The sequence below is a fragment of the Danio rerio genome, chromosome 19 (genome assembly GCF_049306965.1).
Source record: "Danio rerio strain Tuebingen ecotype United States chromosome 19, GRCz12tu, whole genome shotgun sequence".
NCBI classification, from domain to species: Eukaryota; Metazoa; Chordata; class Actinopteri; order Cypriniformes; family Danionidae; genus Danio; species Danio rerio.
In genome coordinates, this window is record NC_133194.1 from 40368639 (window position 1) to 40387044 (window position 18406).

Here is an 18406-nt window from a genome sequence, read left to right on the forward strand (position 1 = left end):
TAAGTTGATGAGCTCTCAGCCGGTAGTTTTAAGTATCTGGAGCTGGTCTTTCCCTCAAGGCGTCTACTGGGAAAATAAATGATCTGTTTATTTATTCAGTTTAATAGCGGCATTATTCTGTCAGTGGCTGTGGAAACAGGGTGTGGAGCTCAGGGACCTCATGCTGGCAATGGAAATGAGTGCTGCTTTCTTCCTGGGGTTATTCATGTGCTGGGCTTTACCACTGATCTTCACATTCAGACATACACATGTGAGCCGCATGCTGATCCATACGGGATTTTATGAGGAGGGAGTGGGAAGGGTGGAAGGGTGCAGGGAAGTAGAGAGGAAGGAGAGTGGAGTGGTGTATATAACGCAGACATACATTATAACGAAAGGTTGATCACATTATATGCATATCATTTTTTTATACTGTATTTGTATGTATGACATATGTTGCTTTATTTTTTTGGTTTAAAATAATATTAAGTAATATTTAAAAAATATAATAATAATAATAATAATAATAATAATAATTATTATTATTATTATAATTAATATTATTATTATTATTATTATTATTATTATTATTATTATTTATTCATTTTCTTTTCAGCTTAGTCCCTTTATTAATCCGGGGTCACCACAGCAGAATTATTGCCCTATTATTATTATTATTATTATTATTATTATTATTATTATTATTATTATTATTATTATTATTATTATTATTAGTGATGGTATTATTATTACTACTAATATTATTATTATTATATTCCTTCTAATACTACCATTATTATTATTATTATTATTATTATTATTTATTTATTTTTTATTTTTTATTTTATTAGTCAAGAAAGCAAATATATAAGATCTATGAAGCATTGTGAATGACACAATTAAAATAAAAATGCCTGAAATATGTAAAACTATTAATTTAAAGCCATTAATTTGTCATATTTACACACCAATGTAAAATAAATAAAAATAAACAACCAAATAAATAAATATATAGATAAATAAATAAAAATTATAAATAAATTGATAAAAAAATAATATAAAAATGGATACAAACATAAATAAATAAATAAATAAATAAATAAATAAGTAGGTAGGTAGGTAGGTAGGTAGATTGATAGATAGATAGATAGATAAACAATTAATAAATATATATTAATATATATTAATAAATAAACAAATATATCATAGAAAATATATTTTAAAAATGTTTATTGAATTAAGGAATATTTATCAGACTGACAAAATATAATTCAAATTTATTGCCATATATACCATCTCAATTACATCGTTATCTTTGCTTCACAGGAGTGGTCGAAGCTAAAGATCTCTGTTGGTGTTCTTTCCTCACTAAAGCTCTCTGATTGGTAGAATTTTCTGTAAACCGTCATAAAAAATAAATCCAACAAGATGTTATACGTATATGATAGCGTCATTACAATTACTTTAAAATATCTGAATGCCTCATATTTGGTTTGTCTTTTCTTTTTGTTGTTGTTATTTTATTGACAGTAGACCTTATGGCCCAACAACACTACACGTTTTGTGCCCGTCTCACACCTGAGGATCATACTCTCCAGCACTATTTGAGATAATCCAAAGAACATCTTGCGCTTCTTCCTAAGAACATCTGAGCATCTGAACATCCTGTTTTAATGTGTTTGTATGTGTAGGTGTCCAGAGAGTCTGCGTCCAGAGACAGTAAGACCGTGTCTTCTGCCCTGCAAGAGAGACTGTGTGGTCACTCCATACAGTGACTGGACTCCCTGCCCATCTATCTGCCAGACAGGTACTTCAAAACACAAACACACACACACACACACACACACACACACACACACACACACAGAGACTCATGAAGCCTACATTTTTTCTACTTAATGTGGCATCTTTACTGTTTAACCCTTTGATGTTTTGCTCAAAATATTTGAGTTTCTAGATTTGATTTGATTGAATAAAGTTCAATAAATGTTTATTAAGTACATTTCCAATCTTAAGAAAACATTACAAAAGACTAAAAAAACGTTGACCTTTTGATGTTTTGCTCAAAATATTTGAGTTTCTAGATTTTATTTTATTTTTATTTCATTTTATTAGTTCAATAGATGCTTATTAAGTATATTTTCTTTTACAGAAATAACACTAATAAATTGTCATTTTTTCTAATATCTAAATAATATTTAATAAACATTTATTAAGCTAATAAAATGAAATAAAAAAACATTGACCTTTTGATGTAGTGTCACTGTGGGTAGCATGATCGCCTGACAGCAAGAAGGTTGCTGGTTCAAGCCTCAGCTGGGTCAGTTGGCGTTTCTGTGTGGAGTTTGCATGTTCTCCTTATGTTGGCATGGGTTTCCTCCGGGTGCTCCGGTTTCTCCTACAGTCCAAAGACATGGTATAAGTTAATTAAATTAGCTAAATTGGCTGTAGTGTTTGTGTGTGAATCCAAGACTGTATGGGTGTTTCCCAGTGTTGTGTTGCGACTGTAAGTGCATCAACTGCGTAAAACATATGCTGGATAAGATGACGGTTCATTCCACTGTGGCGACCCCTGATTAATAAAGGGACTAAGCCGAAAAGAAAATAAATGAATGAACCTTTTGATGTATTGCTCAAAATATAAAATAAGAGTTTCTAGATGAGATGTTTATTTTATTTATTATTATTATTAATATTATTATTATTATTATTATTATTATTATTATTATTATTATTATTATTATTATTATTATTATTATTTTTACTAGTTTAATAAATGTTGTTTTAATATATTTTCATTTTAAAAATATATTACAAAAATAATTGGTTGTTTTTTCTTAATATAATATAATATATATATATATATATATATATATATATATATATATATATATATATATATATATATATATATATATATATATATATATATATATATATATATCATTCATCCATTTTCTTGTCGGCTTTGTCCCTTTATTAATCCGGGGTCGCCACAGCGGTATGAACCGCCAATTTATCCAGAAAGTTTTTACACAGTGGATGCCCTTCCAGCCATAACGCTTCTCTGGGAAATATCCACACACACATTCACACACACACTCATACACCACGGACAATTTAGCCTACCCAATTCACCTGTACTGCATGTCTTTGGACTGTGGAGGAAACCTACCCGAAGGCAGGGAGAACATGCAAACTCCACACAGAAACGCCAACTGAGCCGAGGTTCGAACCAGCGACCTTCTTGCTGTGAGGCGACAGCACTACCTACTGTGAGTGGATGACACAGTGTTCAATACAACATCATATGAGTTAAAGGGGAATAGAAAAAAGATTCTCAATACTGTCATTTATTGACAGAAACCCTTTTTGTCAGCTTTCAGCGTTCTGTCAGAAGGGATAAGAAACAGATTTTTTGTGCACAATCGCTCTCTATCAACACCATAAAGAGGTATTGTTGCTTGGCAACCCTGTCTATAGAAACCAGAACAAATAAGCCAATGATATCTGAGCAGCTTGTTATATGAAGCAAATGAGCTTTTCTTGTTAAAATATTTTTTTCCAGTGAATGTTACACACCGGTAGGTTTTGTATAAATATTGGCCTATTTAAGACCATCGGCTCAAGTTTTTCTCACTCAGCAGACACTCACTCACCTACAGTACAGAATAGTAAATGCTTCATTTATATGTATTCTTCTAACTATCCTCAAAGTTGACATGACGTTTTTGTTGTCAAGAAACAAAAACAAAGCAGGCTTATTAGAAGTTTGACGTTCTAGGTAAAATAAAAGCTATGGCAGTATGACTTTTGCTCCTTCTCACACTAATGATATATAAGAGCAATATTACACAAGTAGCAGTAGCAGTGCAATATGGCTGTATTTCAGCAATGGTGTGAGGCGTGCGCTGGCGCAAAGTCACAGGCTGAGTGCCTTAGTGTCCCACCAGGGATGGTATACAGTCGTATCGCACTGCTACTATTGTGATATTGCATTTATACAACAGTTCAACGGCATAACCGTGTATATAAAGAAGAAAATCAAACATGGAAAGTCTCAAAAGTACTTTTGTACAAGGAACTTTACAAGGAGCCATTCATTTAAATTTGCAGCTGACAGTCAGAACTGCAGAAGTCGTTGCTTGCTCACCAATGTCACTTTAAAGCTTTATTTGAATGATTCTCTAGCATAATGTCTAAAGTGATGACAAAACAGATGATTTTGCTCACATTTTACCATTATAAGGCTGAACGGCATGAAATGCCATTAGTCTACAGAGATGTCTCCCAGTATTTTTCTGTTGCAATTGGGATATCACCATAATTAACCCCGCAAAAGCTAAAGCAAAGAAAACACTACCAGATTACTATGGTACAAATCCAGCAATACAACATACAAAGAGAGAGATCGATTTAGAATGTGACTTACCTGATTTATAATGATTTGAACAGCTGTAGTTAGAGCTGTAATCGGGCTTTAAAAGTTAGGCCCGACAAGTACATTTTGACTGACAGCTTTTTAAAAGCCTGAACCTGTTTATAGCCCGACATTATTCAAATGTGCTCATGCACACAGCTGTTTTGCCTTTTTCACGAGTCGTTTATATGTTTTAGCATAATTTATTCATAACAAACGTAGGCTGTAGGCCACTTAGAAGTTGGAACAAAGAAATAAAATAGAATCTGAAAAATAAAAAATAATGCCAACATTAGCCTGTATCTGTCTACATAATGCATTTATGTTTTAATTAATATTTAGTTATACTTTGAAAATCCTTTACTCAGCAAGATTAAGCTATGTGTTTTTGTGAAGGAACATATTAAATCCACTGAAAAGTCCTGCGCTCACTGAGCAGCACTGAACACCCTTTCACTGCTGCTGTTTTGGGTAGGATTGTTTGTTCATCTTCCACCAGCAAAGAACATCCATTTCATTTTTCATGACGGCAGTTTCAATGTAGTGAGTGACCTCGTCATCTTCCCTTTCCGCTTGCTGTACATTGCTGTTTAGCGATCTGCCGTAATACGCAGTGTATGAGCGCTCGCCGAAAGACAGCTAGAATGAGTGTTCTTTTTGAACTGGCAGCTGGCCTGACAGCGGTCAAAATTTGCTCTTTTTTACTTTGCTGTCATCCTCATTTGTTTCATCTTTTCAGGGATGGATTTTAATGTTGTAACAAACGATTTGATTACTTTTTCGCGCTAATCGAGCATGACTGTTCATTTACTGCGCAAGCCCAAGCCTGACCCGACTCCGTGTAAAATTATAGAAATTAAGCCCGGACCCGACTTTTTATGCGGTCTCTGTCACCATCTTGTGGCAGACTGTCAACTGTCTTTGCTCTGCTCAGTATGACAGGTTGATGGCCACTTACGTGCTGAATCTCAGAAATTATAAATATTTAAAATAGATCCTTATAAATAAACTACATAGTTGCAATCTAAACAACTACATTCTCGCCTAAAAAAGCCTTAAAATTTTATTATGTTGTCTAACAGCTTAAATATTTGTCTAATTGTATAGTCCCTCTTTAGTCCTAGTGTGGGCGGAGTAATACACGAGAGTGAAGAGGCTTTACAGGTGCTGATATTACTTTAATATCTCACGGCCAATGTCAGCCAATTATATATTAATAACAACCAATCATATTTAGGATCCAGACAGATTTATTGTATAAACAGAGATATAGATTATTGTCATGGCGTTTTTTTTTTTTTTTTTTGTATTTTACAGAATACAAATGCTATAAATGCTATAAAATGAATGAATTATTAGATTCACATATTTATGGATGCTTTCACAGGATGGAGATTTTGAAAGTATGAATCACTGAACCAAGTTTATAAAAAAATCTAAAAAACAAAGCTCATCATTATCATTTCAGTTCTCCATTGCATCTAATATTGAAGTCATTAAACCACAGAGCAGATGGGTGTTGAGATGTGCTACCATTTTCAGATTGATAAAACCTAAGGTTGGCTGAAAACCTTGTTAAATTCAGCTCGGCTATACAGAGACTAATGTAGCGATTATTTTTTTGCAAGGTTCCCTATATTTATTCATGACAGTTTCATATTTTGTCTCCATCCTCTTGTGTATATCCAGGTGGTTCTGTGAAAAAAAAGCAATCAAGGAAACGCATTATCATTCAGCTTCCGGCAAACGGTGGCCAAGACTGTCCAGAAGTGCTCTTCCAGGAGAAGGACTGTGATGCTTCATCTGTTTGTCCAGGCTACAGGTAATTCAAATATAGACACTTCTTTAAACAAGTTGCTAAATAAAGATGCAATATATGCATCAAATGTAAATGTTGTGTGAAGGGATGTCGTTTTTAAGTTTTATAAATATATTATACGTCATTATATATTAATTTTTTTTATTTTAGTAAAGCATGTGTATTGAAGAATGTTGTATACATACAATATACAGTCAACCTGAAATTATTCATACACCTGGAAAATTTGAGCAAGTCCAGGAGTGTCAATTTCAAGCTTGAAGACTTACAATACATCACTTAAAATTATGTTTTGTGCTAATATGAACATAATTGTTGTTCAGCAGTTTGGCATTTAAAGAATAGACATTTAGTCATTCAGTCTATTAAATAATATACACAATGTTATATACACAACCATACATATAGCTATTATTTACTGTACATTATGTACATGTGAACATAATACAGTACATATGTTAACCGTAAATGTACAAATATGTCATAAAATTGGTCAAAAAATGTATTCTGGTTTTTAAAAATTCCTTTACAAAATATTTAATATACCAAATGTATTAATGGTTATATATATATATATATATATATATATATATATATATATATATATATATATATATATATATATATATATATATATATATATGGTGGCTGTATATCAAAACTGTTGGGAGGTGTGCGTCCCACCAGTGATGATTTACAGCCATATCACACTGCTACTCGTGTGATATTGCGTTTATACAACAGTTCGACTGCACAATCGTGTATATAAACAAGAAAATCAAACACAGAGAGTCTAAAAACTCTTTTTTCTTAGAAACTACTTTCTTCCGCTATTCATTTACATCTGCCGCTGACGTCAAAACAGCTGAAGCTGTTACTAACTCACCAACGTCACTTTAGAGCTAGTGTTTGAATCACTCTATAGCGTAATATCTAAAGTGATGACAAAACAGCTGATTTTGCTCACACTTTAAGATTGTAAGGCTGAACGTGACATGAAATGCCATCCACCTACAGAGATATCTTCTTACAGTGTTACAGTCTACAGTATTTCTCTGTTGCAGTCGGGATATCACAATAATTAACCCCGAAAAAAGCAACGCAATCACTACCTGACTGCTGTTGTGTTTGCGATAAAGAAAAAGCTAAACACATGCAGATTTGCTTCTTTCTTTCTGCCAACACAACACACATTTCTGATATGCGAGCAAATCTGTTTAAATACAGCACTACAACATACAAAATAGAGAAATAAACTCTTCTGGGAGTTGTCCGGAAGAAATAAAAAACAGGATTGTTGCAGGAGATTGGTCTGAAATAGTTGGCAGGTATGCTTACCAATTTAATAATGATTTGATCAGCTGCAGTTAGAAATCAGACTGAGCAGAAGGCCTTATTATGCGGTTCTATCGCCATCATGTGGATAGAAAACGTGAACCGTCTTTGGTCTACTCTATGGCCGGCCAACGGCCATCGAGGAGCTCTCTCAGAAATTGTAAATATTTTTAAAATAGGCACTATTCTTACAAAGAAATAGTTGCAATCTAAACACTTACATTCTCGACTAAAAAAAGCCTCAAAAGTACATCATGTTGCCCAACAGCACTAATATTTGTCAAACTGTAGAGTGTATCTCTGCTTGTTCCTGACTGTGGGCGGAGTAATACACAAAGGTGATGGGTGAAGAGGCCCTTGTGTGATGTTACTGGCAAAATATTGCACGGCTATCAGCCAATCAGATTCAAGAACCAGATAGAACTGTTGTATAAATATATATATATATACTCACCGGCCACTTAATTAGGTACACCTTACTAGTACCAGGTTGGAACCACTTTTGCCTTCAGAACTGCCTTAATCCTTAGGCATAGATTCAACAAGGTACTGGAAATATTTCTTAGAGATTTTGGTCCATATTGACATGATAGCATCACGCAGTTGGTGCAGATTTGTCGGCTGTACATCCATGATGCGAATTACCCGTTCCATCACATCCAAAAGGTGCTCTATTGGATTGAGATCTGGTGACTGTGGAGGCCATTTAAGTACAGTGTACTTATTGCCATGTTCAAGAAACCAGTCTGAGATGATTTGCACTTTAAGTAGCTGGAAGTAGCCATCAGAAGATGGGTACACTTGGTCCAAGTGCCAAGAAATGTGTGTGTATATATTTTAAATGTCCTATCTGTGCTGTAGGTGGAAAACCCACAAGTGGCGCAGGTGTCAACTGGTGCCTTGGTCCATTCGCCAGGACAGTCCCGGAGCACAAGAGACTTGTGGACCAGGGCTACAAGCCAGAGGTACAGAAACATCCCCCTCACAAATAAAAAATTCTGATGAGATAGTCTTATTTTAAAATAATACAAATCAAGAAACAATGGATGTTGCTATTATTTAATTAAGATAGAAATTAGACATTAGGAAAGATTTGTTGACAAAAGCATTGTCCATGTAAGAACTTTTGAATGTTGTTTTAAAATTGTGGACAAATTTAATAAGGGAAATGCTTTCAAAAATGATTGGTGTAAGCATGTTTTACTCTTTCAGTGAAAGATACAGTAAGAGACTCTCTGCGTGGTGTATTCCAGCTCACTTATTAACACAAATGCTTCTTTAGATATCAGCTTCTCAGCACTGCTTACATTAACAACCATTAGCTGTAATAGAATCCCTCAATAAGACTGAAGAAGCAATCCAATACAATAGCTTTTACCCTCGTTCACTGATATATATCTGGATCCGTCCGGCTACTCCAGTCAATAGGCGTTTAACCGTGCAATCAATCACAAGATGCTTATCTTTTTTCAATGTGTGTGGCTTTATGGGTGAGAGTGGGCTGATGTTTATCAGTGCCTTTTTGTTCTGTTTTTATTTTTGGATTATTAGGCCTCCAGACTAAGGCCCCGTTTACACTAATGCGTTTTAGTTTGAAAACGCATAAGTTTTGCTACGGTTACGCCATCCGTCCACACTACGCCGGAGTTCTCGAGCGCCGAAAACGGAGCGTTACGAAAACGCTGGAGAGGCCGTTTTCATTCTAAAACGCTGCAGCTCCGTCTCAGTGTGGATGGGGAAAGACGGAGACATCTGAAAACGGAGGCGGGGCTGCAGACATTCGCCTCTCTGATTGGGGCTTTTCCTCAATATTAAGTAGCCTAACACACAGTTCAGTCCTGAATCTTCTCCGTGTAAGTTCAGACTTCGCAAGTTTGATCAAGGCTGCATCTCTTCTTCTCAGTTTGATATGGAAAACATACCGAGAACACGCGTCAATCTTCACAGGGAACAGTGTACTTTATAACTTCATTCACATCACCTTGGCTACGTTGTTTCACTTTCTCAACAATAAAATGTAAACTTGATATAAGGAACTGCCTATTTTTATTTTAATATTAACAACTAAACAGACAGCAGACATGTTGAGGCGTCGTGCTGCATGAGCGTCATCTTCACTGTGTGCATATTTATAACAAAACGGAGCCGATAACAACTGCCTCCTTTCAATTTCAGTGAAAATACGAAACACACCCTCTCTTTTGCTGAATATCAGTTTTAATAATCGATAATGGCCATTATAAAAGTATAACATACAATAAGTTTATACATTATAGGAAATAAAGGCAAGCGATCAGTCAATATACAGAATGTAGGCTACGTGCTTACATTAATCATTAACTTATCTTTGCGCTCAGCCAAAACACGTTACCTGAGAACAAGTAATAGATTCCAGTGACCAAAGTCAGGGAATATGTCGTTAGATAAAGACAACAAGATGAATGAAATATCACGTTTAATAAATATAGTGAGATTAGATCCAGCGGGAGATGCTTGATGAGAAGTCCGACTAGCAGAGCTCTCATCTGGGTAGATGGGCTCCAGCGATTGCCAAAGTGTGTGTGTGTGGTCACGTGATGTGCGTTTTCAGCGTTTTGGTGTGGACGGAGAGCAGTTCAGAAACGCTGGGTAAAACGCGAGTGTGGACGCGGATCGTTTTCATTCTAAAACGCCGTTTTAAAACTAAAACGTACTAGTGTAAACGGGGCCTAAGACTTGAGAGTGCTAACACCAGTGCACCTACGCTTAGATAGTGGAAATAAAACCTAATAAAAATAATAATACATGTTTTGTTACTTAGAAATTAACATTTTGACAGTATAGCTTGAGTTAGGAGTGCCAGGAGCACCAGATCATAATTCAAGATCCAGATCATAATTTACTTTTGTCAAGAAAAACTGTATAATTTTATGATTTGTTGTTCATAATAACCACAAACAGACTCACTACAATAGTGTATTTGTTTCACATTTTTACTAATATTTATTAATTAAAATGTAGTAATTATATTATATTACGCCCCTTTTACACAGGGCTTCAGCATCAACGCTTGACTGAAGTCGTGTCTGAAGTTGGGGCTGACGCGATCGTCATAGCAGCATCAGCCAATGAAATTCAGTGAGCAATAGGCCACTGTCTAGCTGGTGTATTTGCATACAGTGATCTGATTGACTGACGCTTTCATCGGTGCTTGAAAAGCTGTCCCAACTTCTGCAGTGAGCAACTCCTCGGAATCAGCGCAGACGGATCCAAAATGCAGTTCGGCAACGCCTAATGACACCCATTCAACGTGAATAAGAAGCGTTGATGCTGATGCCCCGTGTGAATGGGGTGAAAGTCATTTAATATATTGAATGTATTAAAGGGATAGTTTACCAAAAACAGTTATTGACTTAACTTTTTTTAAACCTTTGAGTATCATTCATACATTTTCTTTTCAGTTTAGTCCCTTTATTAATCAGGGGTCGCCACAGCGGAATGAACCGCCAACTTATCCAACATATGTTTTATGTTGCGGTTGCCCTTCCAGACGCAAAACAACACTAGGAAACACCCATACATTCATTTACACTCATACACTTGGCCCAATTTAGCTTATTAAATTAAACCTGTACCGCATGTCTTTGGACTGGGGGGAAACCGGAGCACCGGGAGAAGACCCACGTGGGGAGAACATGCAAACTCTTCACAGAAATGCCAACTGGCTCAGCCAAGGCTCAAACCAGCGACCTTCTTGCTGTGAGGCAATCGTGCTACCTACTGTGCCACTTTGAGTCTCTTTTTTCATAAAAGAAAATTGTATTTATTTTTTTAAATATATTGAAATGCATTTAAAATGTATAGAATTAATTAATAATAAACAATATAAATATACATATTAAAATAAACAGATAAAATATTAAAATAATAGGTGCTTTAGATCTCCATTCACATGTCAGGTTGGAAATGTATTTTTATATATCTGTGTACATCTTTAAATATTTTTTGATATATGGAGTTTGGGGCGTCACAGTGGCGCAATGGGTAGCTTGAGCACCTCACAGCATGAAGGTTGCTGTTCTGGTTTCCTCCACAGTCCAAAGACATATGGTATAGGTGAATTGAATAAGCTAAACTGTCCATAGTGTGTGTGTGTGAATGGGTGTGTATAATTGTTTCCCAGTGATAGGTTGCAGCTGGAAAGATACCCCAGATTAATAAAGGGACTAAATCGAAAATAAAAGGAATGAATGAAAATGTATTTTTATTTTTTATTTTTTTGCTATTTTCAAAAAATGTGTTTAATATTTTTCCCGAGCATATAAATTTGGGGTACTAATTTTTGAACTATTATTGTAAGTTATTTTGTTTGATTAGCTCCAGCTTTGGCTTCAGTGCTGACTAATCTAATATATATATGCACAAATATAATATTGTAAAATTTTCTAGGGAAAATATTAATTTAAATGAGAGATTTGTCGGGGTGTACTTATATATGCTGAGCACTGTATATGTATAAAAAGTATGTTTTAGATAGAATATATATTTTTTGTCATAAACTTTGTGTCAAAGACCGTTTACTCTCAGTCTGGAGCTGTGCTTTATATCTCTTTCTTTTTCTTTTTCCTCCAGCCGTCTCGTGTAAAAAACTAGATAGTGGACCAGCAGATGTGGCGGCGTGTCTGAAGTTTGCAGGTCCAATGCCTCAACTCACTCAGTCCTGCCAGCTTCCATGTCAGGACGACTGCCAGCTGACCGCCTGGTCCAAGTTCTCCACATGCGCCGCTGATTGTGTGGGCGTCAGAACCAGGAAAAGGACTCTAGTTGGTAAGTGCTGGATCAGCAGCTCTAATGATAACATCCTAATGCAATGTCCTTTAACAGGCTGTTCTCACCCGCTGCTCTTTCATTAGAAGTGGATTAAGTGCCCAGGTTTTTATGTTTTATATTGCATTTATGTAGTGATGGCTTTGACTTTACATTGTTATACATTTATTATATATATATTGCTGTTCAGAATATTGGGTTGCACAATGTTCTTAAAGTTTTTGAAGAAAGGCTCTTCTGCTCACTTAGACTGCATTTATTTGATTATATATATATATATATATATATATATATATATATATATATATATATATATATATATATATATATAGGGCGAGGCAGTGGCGAAGTAGGTAGTGCTGTCGCCTCACAGCAGAAGGTCGCTGGGTTGCTGGTTCGAACCTCGGCTCAGTTGGCGTTTCTGTGTGGAGTTTGCATGTTCTCCCTGCCTTCGCGTGGGTTTCCTCCGGGTGCTCCGGTTTCCCCCACAGTCCAAAGACACGTGGTACAGGTGAATTGGGTAGACTAAATTGTCCGTAGTGTATGAGTGTGTGTGTGAATGTGTGTGTGGATGTTTCCCAGAGATGGGTTGCGGCTGGAAGGGCATAAAAAAATTGTGGTTTTAAATGTGGTTTAACCTTTTGTATGAAGTGCCATGAGAAGCTTAGTTGGTTATTTAGAGGTTAACAAAACAACAGCATGCGTGCCAAAGGTCTAATTGCCCTTTGAAAGACCTGCTGTAAGTCCAGCAACTTTGCTAAAGGATTTCACAAGATTAGAGCCATAGGTCTTTCAATTTGGATAAGTCTGCTAAATCATGATTACCAGATCAGTGTGTTTTCACCAACAGAGCCTGATACTGTTACTCTGATTCTGTTTGGGGCGCACTCCTTATCATATTTATTTACCCAAACTAGTGGTGCAGTTATCTTGATTTTTCATAGCCAGTTCTGATTACGGATTTTTTACAAACAAATTTGGGTGATTCCTATTACTGATTTATTTATTTATGTATTTATTTATTTATTTATTTATTTATTTATTTATTTATTTATTTATTTATTTATTTATTTATTTATTATAAAAGCATTAAACAACAACAAAAAAAAAACATTTAAAATGAGTAAATGAACAAGGAGCTAATTTGCTTTATCACAAATTGAGTCCATTAGAGGAAACCACTACATTTAATCACAATCCACACAATTAAAATATGTAAATTATCTTGGGCAGGTAGTGGTTTAAATTTGATTTAATCATTTCTAAATAGAAATAAATATAAATTATCAGACAGTAGCTTTGTGAAACAATGCTACATAAAATAAACCTGCATCCAAATAAATAAAATAAAATAAAATTAATTTAAATTAAATTAAATTAAATTAAATTAAATTAAATTAAATTAAATTAAATTAAATTAAATTAAATTAAATTAAATTAAATTAAATTAAATAGATAAGAATAAAAATAAAATAAATTGAAAAAAATAAACCAAATAAAATGTAATACTTTGTATTAAATTTGATTAAGTTAAAAACTGATAAAATTAAATTAAACTAAATTTAATTAAATAAAATTAAATAGAAAAACGTATAAAATTAAATTACATTAAATTAAGTTAAATTAAATTGAAAAAATTATAAAATAAATGTAGTAAAAATTTAATAAAATTAAACTAAATATAATTTAATATAATTAAATTACATTTTAAAAACTTATAAAATTAAAATTGAATTAAATTGAAAAAAAGATGATAAAATAAAATGAATAAAATTAAATAAAATTATATTTGAATTAAATTAAATAAATTAAAACAGTAGGCAAAATGAATAAAAATTTTTTACTCTTTTCCAGGAGTGGGAGCTTACAAAGCAGCAGGAATAACAGCATTTCCTTGGATAATACTGTAAAACAAAGTAGCTGTGCTGGTATTTAATATGCATTATAAAGCAAAAATCTAAATACAATCTACATTTTTCTGAGGACAGTAGATTTCCTTAATAATTCCTTTGGTTCTTGTTTTTTTTTTTTTTGTTTTTTTTTTGTGCATCACAAACAGTGAGCCACTTTGTCATTCATGTATAGTCACGGATTCATGTTTCTGGCAATAAATTACAACAAAATAATCCATACAAAAGATAAAAGTGCATTGGAAGAAGTGCATTGGCTGAAGCCAGCGTATATCACATTAAGTATAGATGTCTACTCTAGCTTTAGAAATAGATTTTTACAGATGGATTTTAAGGGATACTCCACCCAAACATTTTTAACCCTTTAATGTTACATGCTAACTAACTGACTGACAGGGCTGTGCGATGCGTGAGGGCAGCAAACATGACATAACTTTCAGTTATGATAAACATCACTAAGATATAAAACAATAATTATAATACAATTTAATAACAGTTATAATATAATAACAATACTTTATAAATAAAGGTCTATGGTACTGCTAACAATGACTTTATCTTGCTGGAATTTATGGCTGTTTCACTTTACTTCAGGATGCATTAATGCCGTTCTGTAGGTCTATTGGAGACATTCGTAAATATTCCTAGCAAATCTAATAAATGTTGGAGGCATACTTATTACATAAATGCACTAAATCGCATTTCAGCAGCGTTTATTTGAGAGCGCATAAGAAAATCTGTGCTTAAGCATCTGAGGCATATGAGGCTGTGCAAGAAGTTTTGTGCATAAACAGAAGAAATCGGTGCGCAAGCAAAGAGATTCCAAAAGATTACATAAATGTGATCTTGACTTGTTAGACTGCGCTCATGATATTTGTCATTGAATTAACGCCATAGGTAGTTGGAAGATCTGTGTAAAAGGCCTGCCGCCAAAGCTAGAAAAAATCCTAGAGGAAACACTGAGATATATCCTGTTTTTTTTTTCCTTTTTTAAACAAATAACTCCAAGTAATCGCCCAAACATGAGCTAATGTCGACACTAATAAGAAACAAAGGCATTACTAGTACAATTAATTTATACTGTATACTGTTGAAAACATCACAGAATCTCAGAAGTACAGTAAGAAATCAATGTAAGTCAATATTTGTCACACTTATAGAATATTGTTTTGTTTTGGGATTTTTTTTTTTTTTTTTGGGCTCCATTTTTCTACATAATTTTATCAGTGCCATATGTATGGATTAGAGATTGTTAGAATTAAAACATAATCTGGTTTCTGAGTGCATCTCTAACCCAAACATTTTAATTGGATATGAATGGATAATGCCTCTGTAACTTTCGGTCAAACTGCTCATCTCTAACTTCTGTCTGATATTGCTGTCATAGGTAAAAGCAAAAAGAGGGAGCAGTGTAAAAACACACAGATGTATCCTCTGAGCGAGACGCAGTACTGTCCGTGTAACAAGTACAACGCTCAGCCGGTGGGCAACTGGTCTGACTGCATCCTGCCTGAAGGACGTGTGGAGGGTCTGCTGGGGATGAAGGTTCAGGGCGATATCAAGGAGTGCGGTCAGGGTTATCGCTATCAGGCTATGGTGTGCTATGACCAGGACAACCGACTCGTGGAGACGTCACGCTGCAACAGTCATGGTGGGTAAAAACATACAAAAAAACTAAAGTAACTGCTAATCTAACTTAGACTTATGGCTTCAATACATGGTGTTGTGAAGGACCCTATCATACACCCAGCGCAATAAGGTGCAAACATGTATGGCGTGATTTGTTGCTATTTTCTGACCACCGTAACCCTTGTTTCTGGAAAAAAATCCATTTGCACCATTTTGTAGACTAATGGGTGTGCTAGTCTAAAATGGAGGTGTTTTAAGGCGCATTGTTGGCGCTTTGCTATTTTGAGAAAGTGAAATAGACTGCATAATGAACCCTCCAAAAGCAGGTCTAAAGTCCAGCACAGAGCGTGTTAGTTATGTGCCTATGTGGGTTCAAACGCTTACACATTGCTTTATACACAGAGGATGTACAGCAATACACTAATATCTTTACATATGAAAACATTAAAGGATTAAAATATTACAAATATTATTATTTTCTATATAAATATAAAAACCACTGCATCCATGCCTTCTTCATGCCTTTTTTCATTTCATTTATGACAAATTGCATTTGTATAATGTTATAATTATTAGTATTATTTATTATATGCTTTAATTTAATAAAAGCAAGGTTAGATTTGTTCACCTTTCGGGTTTTGCAGACGTTTGCGTCACTATATGGGGCATTAGAGTAGGATGTGTGTTTGGATTCAACTCAGTTTTTTGGCCACACTTTGTTATTATTGTTCATTTATTTGTTTGCTGGAAATTAAAACTGAGTTTAGAAATAGTTTTGAAACAAATCTTAACAAATAATAATAAATATGTAGGCTAATGGATGTCTTAAGTTTCCACCGTTTCCTTATCCACAAAAGTAAAGTAGTAAAGAGAAAGCAAAGAGAAAGTAAAGGAGCTGAATGGAGGAGGCTTGTTTTTTATCCTCGTGCAGATGGTCTGTTTAACTGTTTTCCCGCTAGTAAATCATTCAGTTTTTTCACTTACAAAGTCTGCCATGTCAATAGCAAATGAACAATAGCATGATCAAACTAAGTCTTAAACGGAATGGGAGATGAGACTCTGATTGGTTTAATGCGCTGATTGGTTTAATACTCAAAACACACTCATACTCATTAAAAGACTTAAAGCACAACCCTGTTAGCCCATGCGCTGGGCGCAGAGCATATTTTTCTGTCCTTAAAATAGTCGATTCAGACACGGCCTTAATGCTCTTTAGACTTTGCGGCTAGGTCTTTAAAATAGAGCCTGTGTTTCTTTTATCTTATTTTGTTAGATGCTTTGGATCGAAATGTCTGCTAAACTAATACAGTTAAATATGCAAATAAGCAAATGCAAAAGTCAGTTATGCTATTGGCAGGACAAACTAAAACTCCTGCTCCCAAATTCATGTCATTGGCTGCTCTGATATTTCTGCGTTGAAAAAATATTTTTACACTGTTTTTTTCTGCAGATTTTTGTTTGACTCTTTTTTTTATTAAAATATTACTTGCGTTTAGACAATATTTTTTTGTTATATTTATCTTTTTTTATTACTGTCACTAAAATTACATCTAATTTTACAGAATAATACAGTAAAAAAGTATTGTTTTGTTTTGTTTAATTTTACAAATAATCTGCTCAATCTTTGAAATAAATCCTTTAATTTAAAAAAAAAAATGCGTTTAATATTATGATAGATGTGAGAACCAATTTTTAAAACAGGAAATATGATACATTTTTCACCAAATAATAATCAGAAAAAAGAAATCTCATAAATGTGAGTGCAGAATAAAATTAAATATTCACTATGCAGTGCTATACATTATTAAACTATTTTCTTGCCTAAAATAATCTTTTGTTTTACATTTGTAATAATTTTTGATTTGCAGAGTTACTCCAAATATTCAGTGGCTTCATATACTAATCTGCCAATCAAGAAAATATTTTACATATGTAAAAAGTTGCATCGCAAACCTCGAAATAAACAAATCATTGTCTGATTCATCCAGCTATATAAAATGCATTTTTCAATAAAATGTGATTATACAGCATTCAGTTTAAGCGCGTCTACCGATATCATTCCTCCGCAGCAGTGTTCCTGATCTAATTCTGTGCGGGCACCTTTCTCCACCTCCTGCAGCAACCAGCTCAGAAACAAGCCTTTGGCAGAGCCTGAGATTAGACAGCGTTAGATGAAAGCGCGTGCGATGTTGTGGAGCTCGTGACGTTCAGACCTCTCTGTGTGACTCACAATCCTCTCGTATGGATTGTCTGCTCTCAGCTGGTAACTGGCGACAGCCTCAAACACTTGGCATCCCTGAAGCTAGAGATGTGCTGACGAAGCCCGGGAGTTTCTCTATTTCCTCTTGCTCCCTGATCATACATTATTCTGATTTTTTTGGCCTAATTTTTTTTCTTTGTTGCAGCTTTTTTTTTCAACATTTGCGGCAAAATTATTTGTTGTCACAATTGCAGTTGCTGTTCCTTTCAATTTACTTTGTTTTCTGTGCCACAACCCAGTGTTACCCT

The 18406-nt window shown here is 34.4% G+C and overlaps 1 protein-coding gene across 6 annotated transcripts in view; it reads left to right on the top strand.

The window, feature by feature from the left end:
- thsd7aa (thrombospondin, type I, domain containing 7Aa) overlaps window positions 1-18406 on the top strand; it is a 267241-nt gene that overhangs the window by 196234 nt on the left and 52601 nt on the right. For all 6 annotated transcript variants that reach the window (XR_012394625.1, XR_012394622.1, XR_012394621.1 and 3 more), the window contains 5 exons: window positions 1671-1786; window positions 6089-6221; window positions 8415-8518; window positions 12165-12359; window positions 15657-15920. Coding sequence is in view for 1 of the 6 variants with exons in the window: in NM_001122760.1 (NP_001116232.1) it covers window positions 1671-1786; window positions 6089-6221; window positions 8415-8518; window positions 12165-12359; window positions 15657-15920 (812 nt within the window). In the remaining 5 variants the exon portion in view is untranslated. The remainder of the gene's footprint in view (window positions 1-1670; window positions 1787-6088; window positions 6222-8414; window positions 8519-12164; window positions 12360-15656; window positions 15921-18406) is intronic.